At 34.6% G+C, this 14167-nt stretch overlaps 1 protein-coding gene across 2 annotated transcripts in view; it reads right to left on the bottom strand.

The window, feature by feature from the left end:
* The window catches only part of Smurf2 (SMAD specific E3 ubiquitin protein ligase 2), a 120330-nt gene that overhangs the window by 63072 nt on the left and 43091 nt on the right, over positions 1 to 14167 (bottom strand). The window contains exon 2 of one of the 2 annotated variants that reach the window (XM_063242427.1): positions 9304 to 9342. The exons of the other annotated variant lie outside the window; for it this stretch is intronic. Within the exon in view, the coding sequence (XP_063098497.1) occupies positions 9304 to 9342 (39 nt within the window). The remainder of the gene's footprint in view (positions 1 to 9303; positions 9343 to 14167) is intronic. 2 annotated transcript variants of the gene reach the window in all.

Below are 14167 nucleotides of genomic sequence, written 5' to 3'. Positions count from 1 at the left end.
GATCAACCAGACAGAAAATCAGCAAGGAAATAACAGAACTGAATCACACTTGTGAACAAATGGACTTGATAGACATATACAGTGTTCCATCCAACAACAACAGAATACACATTCTTCTCAGCAGTACATGGGACATTCTCTAAAACAGACCACATACTAACCCACAGAACATATTTAAATAAATGCAAAAGAGCTGAAATTATCCCATGCATGTTATCAGATCATAGCACCATGAAACTAGAAATTAATGATAAAAATAACTAGAAAAACCCCACAAACACATGGAAATTGAATAATACACTCTTGAGCAATCAGTGGGTCACAGAGGAAATTAAAGAAGAAATTAAACAATACCTACAAGCAAATGAAAATACAAATATAACTTACCAGAATTTGTGGGATGCAATGAAAGCAGTCCTCAGAGGAAAATTCATTGCACTGAGTTCCCACATCAGGAAAACAGAACAAATATAAATAACCTGATGCTACACCTCAAACATCTAGAAAAAGAAGAGCAAGTCAAGTCCAAAGCCAAAAGAAGACAGGAAGTTATAAAAGTCAGAGCAGAAATTAATGCAATAGAGACTAAGAAAACAGTCCAAAGAATCAATGAATCAAAGAGTTGGTTCTTTGAAAGAATAAATAAAATTGATAAGCCCCTAGCCAACCTAATTTTAAAAAAAGGAAAGAAAAAGCTCAAATTCATGCAATAAGGAACAAAAAAGGCAAAATCACTACAGATTCTATGGAAATACAGAAGATCATCAATGCCTATTTCAAAAACCTCTACTCCCATAGGTTCAATAACACAGAAGAAATGGACAGATTCCTAGAAACATATGAAGTACCAAAGCTGGGTCAAGAAGATGTAATACTGCTGAATAACCCAATTTCTATTAATGAAATTGAAAATGTAATTAAGTCCTTACCTACAAAGAAGAGCCCAGGCCCAGACGGATTCACTGCAGAATTTTACAAGAAATACAAAGAAGACTTAATGCTGACACTCCTCAAACTCTTCAATCAAATCGAAAGGGAAGCAATCCTTCCTAAGTCATTCCTGGAAGCAAATATAACTCTAGTACCAAAACCTGAGAAAGACCCAACTAAAAAAGAAAACTACAGGCCAGTCTCCCTAATGAACACAGATGCAAAAATCCTCAATAAAATATTGGCAAACAGGATGCAGCAAATCATTGACAAGATTATATACCACAACCAAGTGGGATTCATCCCAGGCATGCAAGGATGGTTCAACATACGTAAATCAATATGTAATCCACCGTTATCAATAAAGCCAAAAGTAAGAATCACATGATCATTTCTATAGATACAGAAAAAGCTTTTGATAAGGTCCAACACTCATTCATAAGAACCTTACAAAAAATTGGAATAGATGGTCTTTTTCCTCAATATGATAAAGGCCATCTATGACAAACCAACAGCCAGCATCATATTAAATGGCCAAAAAACTGAAGGCCTTTACCTTAAAATCAGGCACCACTCTTATTCAATATAGTACTGGAAGTACTAGCCAGAGCAATTAGACAAGAGAGAAATGAAAGGGTTAAAGATAGGGAAAAAAAGGAAGTTAAATTACCATTATTTGCAGATGACATGTTACTCTACATAGAAGACCCCCAAAATTCCATTGATATAATAAATAAATTCAGCAATGTAGCTGGATACAAAATCAATGCTCAAAAATCAATAGCATTTCTATACACTAACAACAAAATTACAGAGACATAAGAGAAGCCACACTCGTCATACTAGCATCCAAAAAAATGAAATACTTAGGAATTAATCTCACGAAAGAAGTGAAAGATCTATACAGGGAAAACTATAATACTTTGAAAAAAGAAATCGAAGATAATCTCAGAAAATAGAAAGACATCCCTCGTTCATGGATAGGGAGAATAAATATTGTGAAAATGGCCATTCTCCCAAAACTGTTAAACAGATTCAATGCAATCCCAATGAAAATATCATCAATATACCTCATGGACCTAGAGAAATCACTCCTAAAATTCATCTGGAACCAGAAGAGACCTAGAATAGCAAAGACAATTCTAGGCAGCAAAGGCAAGACATCACAATCCCTAACTTGAAATTATACTACAAAGCTACTGTAATAAAATCAACATGGTACTGGAATAAAAACAGATCTGAAGGTCAATTGAATAGACTAGAAAGATACAAGCAACTACCAACACACTCAACCACTTTATCTTTTTTTTAACCACCTTATCTTTGATAAAGGGGCCAAACATGTTCACTGGAAAAATGACAGTCTCTTTAATAAATGGTGCTGGAAAAACTGGCTCTCCATATGTCGAAAACTAAAACTAGACCCATGCCTATCACTATATACTAAACTAAAATCTAAATGGATCAAAGATCTGAATATTAAAACAGAAACACTAAATCTGTTGGAAGACAAAGTAGGTAAACATCTTGAAGACTTTGGGGTAGGTAGAGAATTCATGAACAGAAGAATCAAACAGCATGGGAACTACTTCCCAGAATCAATAGCTGGGATCACATCTTATTAAAAAGTTTCTGCATGTCGAAATAAATCTCAGCATAGTGAAAAGAAAACCCACAAACTGGGAAAAAATCTTAGTGAGCTGTTCCTCAGACAAAGGTCTTCTGTCTAAAACATATAAAGAATTAAAAAAAAAAATCAGAGCCCCAAAATTCAAAGACCCAATCCAAAAACAGGCATCTGAGATGAATACACAGTTCTCAGATGAAGAAATACAAATGGCAAATAAATACATGAAAAAATGTTATCATCGTTAGTCATTAGAGAAATGCAAATTAAAACAACAATGAGATTCCATCTCACTCCAGAAAGAATGGCCAGCATCAAGAAAACTACCGACAACAAATGCTGGAGAGGTTGTGAGGAAAAAGGAACTCTTCTGCACTGTTGGTGGGAGTGTAGACTGGTGCAACAACTGTGGAGGTCAGTCTGGAGATTCCTCAAAAAGCTCAGATTGGAGGTCTCATTCGACCCAGCTTTCTACTTCTGGGCATATTCCCAGAAGAACTGAAAATATCATACCACAGTGATATATCTGCACCCATGTTTATAGCAGCACAATTTGTAATCGCCAGATCTTGGAAACAACATAAGTGTCCATCAACTGAGGAATGGATAAAAAAAGTTGTAGTATTTTTATACAATGGAGTACTACTCAGCTATAAAGAATGATCACATTGAGATATTTACTAATAAATGGGTGCAACTTGAGACCATAATCATAAGTGAAATAAATCAAACTCACATGTGTAAATACCATACAGTCTCCATAGTGTAAGAAATAGTAAGAATACATAAGAGTTTATGGTAATCACGATTCCCCATTACATTGTTTGAAACCTTATAATAATCACATTAATTAGTTGTAATGGGTTTGTCCTTGTTTGTTTGATTTTATTAACTGTGATGGTATGAACAGCTAATTTGAGGGAAACAAGTCATTATAATAGCCAGTACTGATATATCATCTTACTCTGAAGTCCTACCATGCTTTTGCTCTTCTGTTTCCATTGGCTCTATCATGTTGTACCTTATTGGACTGTATTACATGCAAAAGTATAAACAAATTTTCTAAGGAAAATGAGATAATATAGTAGCCATTGTTTGTTTTCTGTTATTTGGTTCTGAATGCCCTGTAATACTCTCATTCTCTTGAATGTTTTTATACTATTTTGTTATGTTTGATACTATTGTATATGAAGTTATACTCAACTATTTCAAAGAAAGAGACATTGTGGTAGTTACTGTTAATTACGGGTTGTCTTCTAGTGAAATTCTGTGCTGCTTACATTGTTCTGTTCTGATCTGCTTTGTTATGTCCTGCTTTGTCTTAATCTCTTTAAAATAAAAAAAAAGGGGCTTAGAAGTTCAGAAAATAGGTTTGGAATGATTATGTAAATCTCAGGGAGCCATTACAGGTTCTTGAGCTATATTTATAGCCATGTTTTTCTATTAGTGGTATTTAAGGTAGACTAGGAAAAGAAAAGGCTAGCAGCATGGAAAAACACTATTAAAACTGTCACTGTTACATCTTGAGTCTGGATGTCCTCCACAAAGTCTCATGTGATCATAGATGAGGCTTTTTTAGAGGTAGCTGAATCTAGAATATGTGATGCTGGGGTTAAGGGTGAGTGATTACTAAATCAGTCTGTTAACTGGTTTGGTGTAGTTTTGGCTAGGATTAAAGATGCCCCACTCTCAGTGTGAATGCTACCCATACTAGGGGTAGCTAACCTTGATAAAATATAAAGGACAGAAAGAGGGTTAGTGTAGTAATTGTCACTTGTTGCTCATAGTTTGCCACCTCCTGCCTGCCATGAACTGCTTCTCCTCTGCCATGCCACCTTGTCTTGGAGCCAGCCAATCATGAACTTAAACCTCTACAACCTGTGAACTGGGAAAAAAAAAAAAAACTTTCCTCCTTTAAGTTTGGGTATCAGTTATTTGTCTCACCAAAGAGAAAAGCAACAAAAACACAATCCAAGAGTAGGATGAGAATTAGGGAACCCACATGAAAAAGGAAATGCCACTCTGAAAAGTTTAATAAAAAAAAAAAAGTGCCAAAGGTGACACAATAGTTTTTTTCCTGCCTAAAGCAATAGTGATCTTTCTTGTTTGTTTAGTTTTATTTTGAGACATTTTATTTTGAGACATTGCTTCTCTATGTAGTTCAGGCTTGCCTTGAATTTGCAACAATCCTTCTGTCTCAGCCTCCCAAGTGCTAGGATTACAGACGTGTGTGGCTATAGTGGTCCTTCTGACAAAACATACGAAACTCCAGAAAGTGAGTCAAAAAACACTAAGGAAACAAAAATGGCAACTTAGGTGCTAGAAGTCAAGATGTTAATTTACCAAGATTCAAGAACAGCCAGACACTGCTTATACAATTCCTCAAGTCCATGATTCTTTCTTCAACTAAATAAGACATTTTAGTTAATAAACTTTAAAGAAAATTAATGTTAGCATATCAAATCTACTTAACTGTACTGTTCTTGAAGTTTAGTGCTATTCATATTATTTCAATAACTCCTAAGAATCTGTAAATATGCTTAATGGAAGAGTTACTGGTTTTTTTTTTTTTTAATTCTTCCTTTAATAACATTGAAAGTATTTTCTCCTGAAAAGAATCTATTCTGTATTGTTCTCTTGACTTTACATCTAAAGAAATACATAAATGTATGAATTAAGCAAAAACAAAAACCACATTTCTAGTTTCCCCTTTGAATATTATTCAACTAGGTAAATAACTATGGATTACTGCACCTGTCTGGCAAGCGTGAGGTTATGAGTTCGATTCCTGGTACCAAAAAAAAAAAAGTTATGGATTACCCAGGCATTCTGAGGCAAACCTGCAGCCCCAGTAGTGTGGGAGACTTGAGAAAAGAGGATCACAAGTTTGAGCCACCCAGGGCAACTTAGTCCCTTTCTCAAAAAAAAAAAAAAAAAAAAAGAAAGAAAGAAAGAAAAATAAAAAGCCATGCTGGGGACATGGTCTGATGCAAAGGCCCTGAGGTCAATCCCCAGTATTACAAGAAAGAAAAAAATTAAGGCTTAAGAAAACTTTTCATGGGGCTGGAGGTTTAGCTCAGCGGCATAAACACCTGCTTTGCAAGCAGGCAGTCGTGAGTTCGATCCCCGGTACCGATAAAAAGGAAAAAGACCAAAAAAAAGAAAACTTTTCATACAAACCTCCAGGAGTGTCTTCCAAATCCTTCATCCAGTTTCTACTGGAAACTTAAACTTTTCTAAGTTTAAGTACCCATTTCCTATTTTTCTTCTGTTAAATAACAACAAACCAACATATCATCTCTGTATCTTTTTTTTTTTTTTTTTAATCGGTACAGGGCATCAAACTCATGACTGCCTGCTTGCAAGGCAGGTACTTATGCTGCTGAGCTAAATTTCCAGCCCCAATCTCTGTATCTTAACAACAACAAAAAAAAAAAAAAAAAAAAAAAAAAAAAAAAAAAACCTGGGGTGCAACTTAAACTGCTTATGCTAGTCCACAAAAAATTTAAAATCCAAATTACTCTAATGTGAAAAATTATGGCGTTTTCTAAAGTGAGTGAGACCTCTAGTGGTAAATACAAAGTGTCTGCTTTTTGTATTTTAAAAATTTCTCAATTCTTCCTATCACTTAAAAGTCAGATGAGTATCTTAGCTCAAATACCTCATCTGCCAGCGGTACAGCTCAGCAGTACAGCACCTGTCTGGCAAGCATGAGTCCTGAGTTCAATTCCCAGTTTAAAAAAAAAAAAAAAAAAACACAAAACTTCCTTATTATACAAATGTACTTAGCTGCAAGTAATATTGAAATAAAAATTTGAACTTAAAATTGAATTACTTTCCAAAGAGAATAAAGCTTTATTTGGGATTGGACGGTGAAAAAATTCAACTGACTTATATTGATTGACTAACTGATCTCACCTCTATAAAATATTTTTTTTTTTTTGGTCTTTTTCATTTTTATCGGTACCGGGAATCAAACTCACAACCGCCTGCTTTTAAGGCAGGCGCTTATGCCGCTGAGCTAAATCCCCAGCCCCTATAAAATACTTTTAATACATTGTCTTAAATAAATCTTTGTGGGCTGGGGATTTAGCTCAGCAGTATAAGCATCTGCCTGGCAAGCGTGAGGTCATGAGTTCAATCCCCAGTACTAAAATAAAATAAAATAAATCTTTGTGTGGGGAGAGCAAGGGGGGTTGGAGATTGAACCCAAGGCCATCACACTGAGCTATATACACTGACCTTAATTTTTTTTTTTTTTACTTTAACACAGTTTCACTAAATCACTAATTGCACAGTAAGCTCAAAAAATTGCACAGAACCTACTGCCTCAGACTTCTCAGCCTGCTGGGATTACAGGTATGTACAGCTACACCTACGCATAAATCTTTTCTTTTTAATGTTGCTAATAAAGAGAGAAAAATTTTGATACTACTGCAAACAATCTTTACAGAAAACAATGATAATGATTAAATAAATTTATAGTATGTGACAAAAATTAACAGAGAATCTACACATTGGATGCTCATTATAAAATTTTTAACCTACTGTTTCATGATTGACCATTTCCCTGCTGAAATTTGGGGGATAAGGAGGAGTGACTTGTTTTTTTAAAGCTACCAGGCTTGAAAATAGTTTCAAAATATAAGTCAATGAAACTTTCCTCAGCAAGGATAATATCCTGGAACAGTTATTATCTCACATATGAATTACCAAAAGACAACACATGGCAGAATTTTTTTCTGTAATGAAATAAATACATATTTATTTCATCATCCTATAGTAATGTTCCACATTAAAATTTACTTTTCTCATATAATTTAAACTAAATCACAAGTCAAAAGTTAACAACTTACTATTAGTATACTATACTCTAATCAATAAACACATACTCAAAGCGTAGAAACTATTATATTTCTCTAAAATTAATGTGTCAAATCTCAACGTATGATTAAGTCCAAAACATCTGGAAATATAGATATGAATCCACTACAACAGGGATCAGTGGCCAGCGTGAACCTGTGACATACTTCTATCCCTGGCTCACTACTTCCTTCCGAATGCCTGAGGATTGGCTTTGCTGCTTCCTTCCAGGCCAGCAGGTATCTGCCACTTTTGAGTTTTAAAGATAATTGCAATTTCCCCCAATCTTCTTATCCCTAATGCCAACTTATACTCCTAACATTTTTTTTTAGCAATTTTCACTGTCTACATCAATGAAAAAGTGAAACGATTTCCTTCTTTCACCTACAATTTAAGGACAGAAAAATTCAGAGACTTACAAAGAATTAATGTAAGATTCCTCTAGGAAAACTAAGACAAGATATCTGAATATTTTATTGGACAAGCTGTGTCTTAAAATTCTAGAGAAAGGAAAAGAATTAGTCAAAGATTGAGAAACAAAGCTGAAGATCTTATCTTCAAAACCACAAGCAGGTACCTTGGAAGATACCAAAGTCACTGTTAGACTTCTATTTCTCTACCTTTATCCTTGTCATTAGCCAATCTACTCTTATCTACCAACCAATTTACAGTTCCACTAGGATAAATCTGACTGCAGATGAACCTTATAAAAGATGAAGGAAAAGTACCCCTTGGTTATTAGTGACAGGGTATTTATGCAGCACCATGAAAGATAATATAAATTGGTGGCAGCAGAGAGAGATGGGCAGCTCTATGGCCACTGGGTTCTCTCCTATTGTGATAACATTATTTGTGGGGGTAGAGGACACACAGTACATACACTGAAGAATACTTGCAATTTTCTTCCTATGTTTCAAATTATCCTCTTTAACAGTCTTCGCGCATAAGCACAGAAATAATCTAATAATTTATAATTTTATAAGATTATTTTTTAAACTTTAATTCAGGTTCTATTCTAGGAAGAGGAGAAGTAATAAAATTTCAAAGCAACAAATTAAGTATGATTTTAAAACATCAAGAGCTTATTATTTCTTTTAATCAAATGCTTGAAAATTGTCAAACTAAATCACAAAGCAACAGGCCTTTTGCTGCATGGTAGGATCTGAATTTTAAAATAAGCTCCATTTCTAAGTTTAACTATTTTACATATAAAATTTGCTGGCTGAAAAGTTTTTAATAAAAATTATGCAATTTTTAATAATTTAAAGCTAAGTATTAAGGTCAAGATTTTCAACACACCTGGTACTTTCCAACTGTGTTTCACAAAATTTAAGCCTAAATAAAGCCACAAAAAAATTTCACAATCAACTGATAAGACAGATACTATTATCAAGCATCTGCTCTGGAATTTGAGACACAAGTGCACTTACAATCAAATGTGGCAGAGATTTCTTTCCTACAAGTGCACAAAGTTTAAATGACTTCAGTGGCTTTTCTACCTTTCAATGAATCCTGAATATAATAATAAAATGTCATATAAAATGCTTTAAAAATGATATCTGTGAAATATTTTCTTAAATCTTTTCTAGAAATCTAACAGTATGTACAACTTCCATATGCATTATATGTGTCTGCATTTATTTAGCTGCATACACACACACATTGATGTAAATAGATAGGACTGACAAATAAAGGGAAAGAGGCTAAGGCCAAAAAATCCCTCGGAAAAATGTAATAGCCAAAGGACCTGAACCAAAGTATTCACAAAAATAACAATATATTTCTGAATTTAGAAATCCCTAAACCTGACAATTCTACAAATGTTGTCCAAAAACAATCTACACAGGAAAGACAAGGTTTATATTTAAAGTTAATTTACTTACGGAAAAAATCCTTTTTCACCAAGTTTTTTGCACAGAGTACTGTAAAACAAAAAAATACATGGGAAAAATTAAAATAAAATGGTAAGATATCATTGCTTCATTTTAAACCACTGAAAACAGCATGGATAATTAAGTCCTAACTATACAGCAAGGTATGAAATATGATCATAAGCTTTAACTAAAGACAAACCAGCAAACAAAAGACAGCTGAACATCAGTGATGGCAAATTTAGCAATGATTACCAGTAAAGGCTGACAGCAAAAATATATAAATCTATATAAATTCTAATGATTCTGAGGAGAGGATATGTAAATTCAGGTTTCTGTTTTAGGGTCAAGATAATATTATACTGAAAAGAAAGAAAAAAATAAGGTAAAGTTTTCCTGATATACATGAGATTTTTTTTAAAAAGTATTCTGTTTTCTAAATGCCACAGAAACTATAGATACAATACCTTCCCTTAAATCATTAGCTCACTGGTAAAAAAGATCTATCACTTTGTCCTTTAAAACCCAAATTTGAGTTATGTTGCACTACGTTATTACTTACATGGATGTATGCACAATCTGTGAATATACTAAACAAATCCACTAAATTTCCCATTTTAAAAAGATACATTTTAGTGGCTGGGATTTAGCTCAGTGGCATAAGTGCCTGCCTGGCAAGCGCTACATGATGAGTTCAATCCCCAGGACCAACAAAAAAGTAAGATACATTTTGAAGTAAACACATTTCATTTCTAAAATTACAACTTATGTGGGCCAGAAATATAATAGCCTGCCTGGCAAGCGTATGGTCCTGAGTTTGATTCCTGACACAAAAATAAATAAATAAATAAATAAATAAATAAATAAAATTATGATTTACATAGAATCATAAACTGGTAAGTGAAGGTAAAGATACATTTTTATATATAATAAGATCTATAAAGTAATAAATGTAACATCTGCCCAACTTCTACCTATTTCTCGGTTTTAATGATTTATTTACAATGATTGGAAATACAGTGTAATAAAAACTCATTTAACATAAAATTGGGAATATATCTAGATATAATTAATCACTTTAGAAGTTCAAATAAAAAATTCTTCAGAAGACAGATATCACAAAGGAATGCTGACTTATTATACTAGTCTGAGTCCTCTTGGTCCAAGTATTAAGATACAGTTTTGTTTTTAAACACAAAAAAATTCAACATGTAAACTAGGACCACAATAAATAATACCAAATCATAAACTGGATTTACAAAAACTCCTCCTCTCACTTTTATCATCATATAAACTGACTATTCAAGATCAATACAACTGGCCATGGTGGCGCACACCTGTAATCCTAGCACTCAGGAAGCTGAGGCAGGAGGATCACTGTGAGTTAAAGGCCAGCCTTGGCTACATAGTGAGTTCAGCCTAACCTGCATAACGAGACCCTGTCTTAAGGCAAAAAAATAAAACAAACAAACAAAAAAACTACATATAACACACCTAGATCCAAGTAATAATTTTCAGTAATAATGAAGTAACAATCTTTAAATCACTATCCATTCTATCATTCATGATGTAAAATGATTTCACATCCAACTTCAAAGAGATAGAATTTTTTTTTTTCCTACTTACAGTATCTGCTCTCCTGTCTAAGATTCTTCTATCTGTGTTCTGGATTTCGAATCTCACCAACTGCATGGTGAGGGACCTTAAAAGCCACCATATATATTCCTTTACCTTGTCTTTTAACACCTTATATTTAAACCTACTCAAATCCTAAGCCAACTCCCCCCCCATTAACTCTTCTTTTACATAATTAAACTCCTTAAAGAACTGTCAACAGTACTTTCCAACTCCACTTCTTTACTTCCTATTAGTTTCTCAATCCACCACAGCCCCTATTCTGCTTTGCCAAAGCCCTAGTGACATCATTATAAAGATACCCAATGGATCTGTTTAACGGCACATTCATAGGGTGTAAAGCTCATTCCATGTCTTCTTTGCCAAATCTTCTTATCCTACATCTATAAAAGCTGAGGCTCTTGAGGATTTTTCGCCCTAGGTTCTCTTGTTTCAGTCTATAACTTAAGGTTTACACATTTTTGTAAACTCTGGAATTGTTTGTAAATTGCTATCAGCATGTATATTTTTCTGGAAAGAAAATACATCTTTCCTGAGAGTCTATAGTGTAATGTATTCACGAAACTCTTGCTCTCAAAATATAAATTTTAAGGAGTACTTTCTCGTAAGTGCTCTCTGCATTGTTCTGATACGTAAGTCTATAAAATCTAACTCTTAATTCCCTGCTAAAATCCATGCCCACAAAATTAAGTATACTTCCAAAATGTAATCACCATATTCTCTTTGCCCCCCAACTTGTTTTTTCCAGTTTATTTTAATTAAAGGGCCTGCTTTCCACTCTACTGTCCAAACCAGAAACTTCATAGCAACCTTCACTAACCCTGCCCTACTTCGATCTTTAAACTACCAAGTCTATCTGTGAAAACGTACTTCAGTCCCCTTCTCTCCACTACTAGTGCCACCACCCATTAGGTCAGGGCACTATAAATTACTGTCAAGATTATTACAACAGTTTCCTTATTAGTTCCCAGCTTCAAACCTCACCCCCACACATACAACCCCAGCTTGCCACAATGGACCCAGAGTGAGCTTTCTTTTTTTTTTTTTTTTATCTTTTTCGTTTTTATCGGTACCAGGGATCGAACTCACGACTGCCTGCTTGCAAGGCAGGCACTTATGCCGCTGAGCCAAATCCCCAGCCCCACCAGAGTGAGCTTTCTAAAAATCTGATTATATCCTTATATTCAAGAAAGGTGCCAAACAAGCATAAAGTCCCGAGTTCAAATCCCAGTGCAAAAACAAAAAACAAAAATGGGAGGGTATGGTTTCATATACCTGCAATCTATTATTTTGTTATAGTCTGTAATCTCAGTGCTCCTGGAGGCTTAGGCTAAAAGACCACAGGCTGGAGTTTTTTCTGGGAATTTAAGTGATTTAGCAATAAAAAATTGCCGATGTAGCTCAGTGCAAAGGCCTTGGTTTCCAGCCTCTCAAAAAAAAAAAAAAAAAAAAGCATTGGGGGTGGGTATGTCCCATCCATTCTTTTGTCCTCATTCTTTTTTGTTTAGTTGTTTAGGTTTTTTGAGATGAGTTCTCTCTATGTAGCCCGACTGACCTCAAATTCCAGGTCTTCTGCCACAGCCTTCCAAGTGCTGGATTTACAAGTGCCTACTACAATACCCAGATTTCTCCCATCTGGCTCAAATGAATATTGGTTTTAATGCCCTGCAAGCCCTGCTTACCTCTCCAACCTCATTTTTCACCACTACAACTCTACTCCAAGCCCCTAAGTCTAAGATCCAGCCATACTAAACTTTCTCAAAGATACTCACTCTCTTTCTCTCACATGACCACAAACTCAAACATTCTTCTCCAGGCTTCTTCATCCATTTATCTGTTAAGTCTCAAAAGGGAAAGAAGCTGCACAGCAAAAAAAAAAAAAAAAAAAAAAAAAACACTACCAGCAAAGTGAAGAAACAACCCACAAGATTGGAAAAAAAAATCTTTACCAGCTACTTCTCAAGCAAAGGACTAATATTGAGAATATACAAAGAACTCAAAAAAACCAGATGCTTCAAATCTAAAAATGGGCATCTGAAATGAATTACAAATGGCAGCAGGCCATGATGATACACGCCTATAATCCCAGCACTCAAGAGGCTGAAGCAGGGGCTGGGGATTTAGCTCAGCGGCATAAGCGCCTGCCTTGCAAGCAGGCAGTTGTGAGTTCGATCCCTGGTACCGATAAAAAGGAAAAAGACCAAAAAAAAAAAAAAAGAGGCTGAAGCAGGGGGATTTCCACAAATTCAAGGCCAGTCTGAGCTCCATAGTAAGTTCAAGGCCAGCCCGAACTACACAGTCAGACTGTCTCAAATGAGAGAAAGAGAGAGAGCAAGTGGCAAATAAATACATGAAAAATGTTCAACATCACTGGTCATTCAAGAAATGCAAATCAGAACATTGAGGTTCAACCTCACTCAATAATGCGGGAGGTGGTCCTTTCACCTTAGTTTATTTTAATGATCTCTAATCATGTCAGATCATTTTTCTCCAGAAGAGACAAATAGAAGAACTAGAACAAGCTAGTTTTGGGAGTATAAACATAATGAGAAATGCTTTGAAGGAATTTGGGAAGGATAGCTATCATTAAAAAGACAAGTTTAAAAAAGTATGAAAAGAAGGAAAAAATGGAAATAAAGGTTTTGTAAATGGGGAGGGACTGAAGGACAAGTAGAAGAATGGGAAAAAAAAGAATCAAGTTACATCCTGTACAGGTACAAAGTCTCTCTGATAAATATGGTCATTATGCATATCAAAAATGTACCAATAAAATCTGACTGACGAAAAAAAAAAAAAAGAAATCAGCAACAAATGCTGGTGGGTCCATGAGAAAAAAAGAACTCTTTTCAACTGCTGGTGGGAATGTAGACTATACAACTACTGTGGAAATCAGTGTGGAGATTCCTCAAAAAACTAAAACTAGAGGTTCCATTTGACTCAGCTATTCGCTTTCTTGGAATCTTCTCAAAAGAGTTAAAAGGGTTACACTACAGTGATATATGCACATCTGTGTCTATAGCAGCACAATTTGTAATAGCTAAATCTTAGAAAGAACCCAAATGCCCATCAAAAGGTGAATGCATAAGATGTAGTTTTCATATATAATGCAGTACTACTCTGCCATAAAGAAGCATAAATCTGAATCATTCTAGGTCAATGGACACACTTTGAGACCATTATTTTTAAATGAAATAAATTGGACACAAATGTTAAATATCACATTGTTTCTCTTGTATAAGAA

Source organism: Cavia porcellus, unplaced genomic scaffold, assembly GCF_034190915.1.
Source record: "Cavia porcellus strain 051 isolate PalLab524CR breed Dunkin Hartley unplaced genomic scaffold, mCavPor4.1 scaffold_32, whole genome shotgun sequence".
Taxonomy (NCBI): Eukaryota; Metazoa; Chordata; class Mammalia; order Rodentia; family Caviidae; genus Cavia; species Cavia porcellus.
Note: the sequence above shows the minus strand (reverse complement) of the source record. Positions and strands in the feature narration are given on the sequence as shown.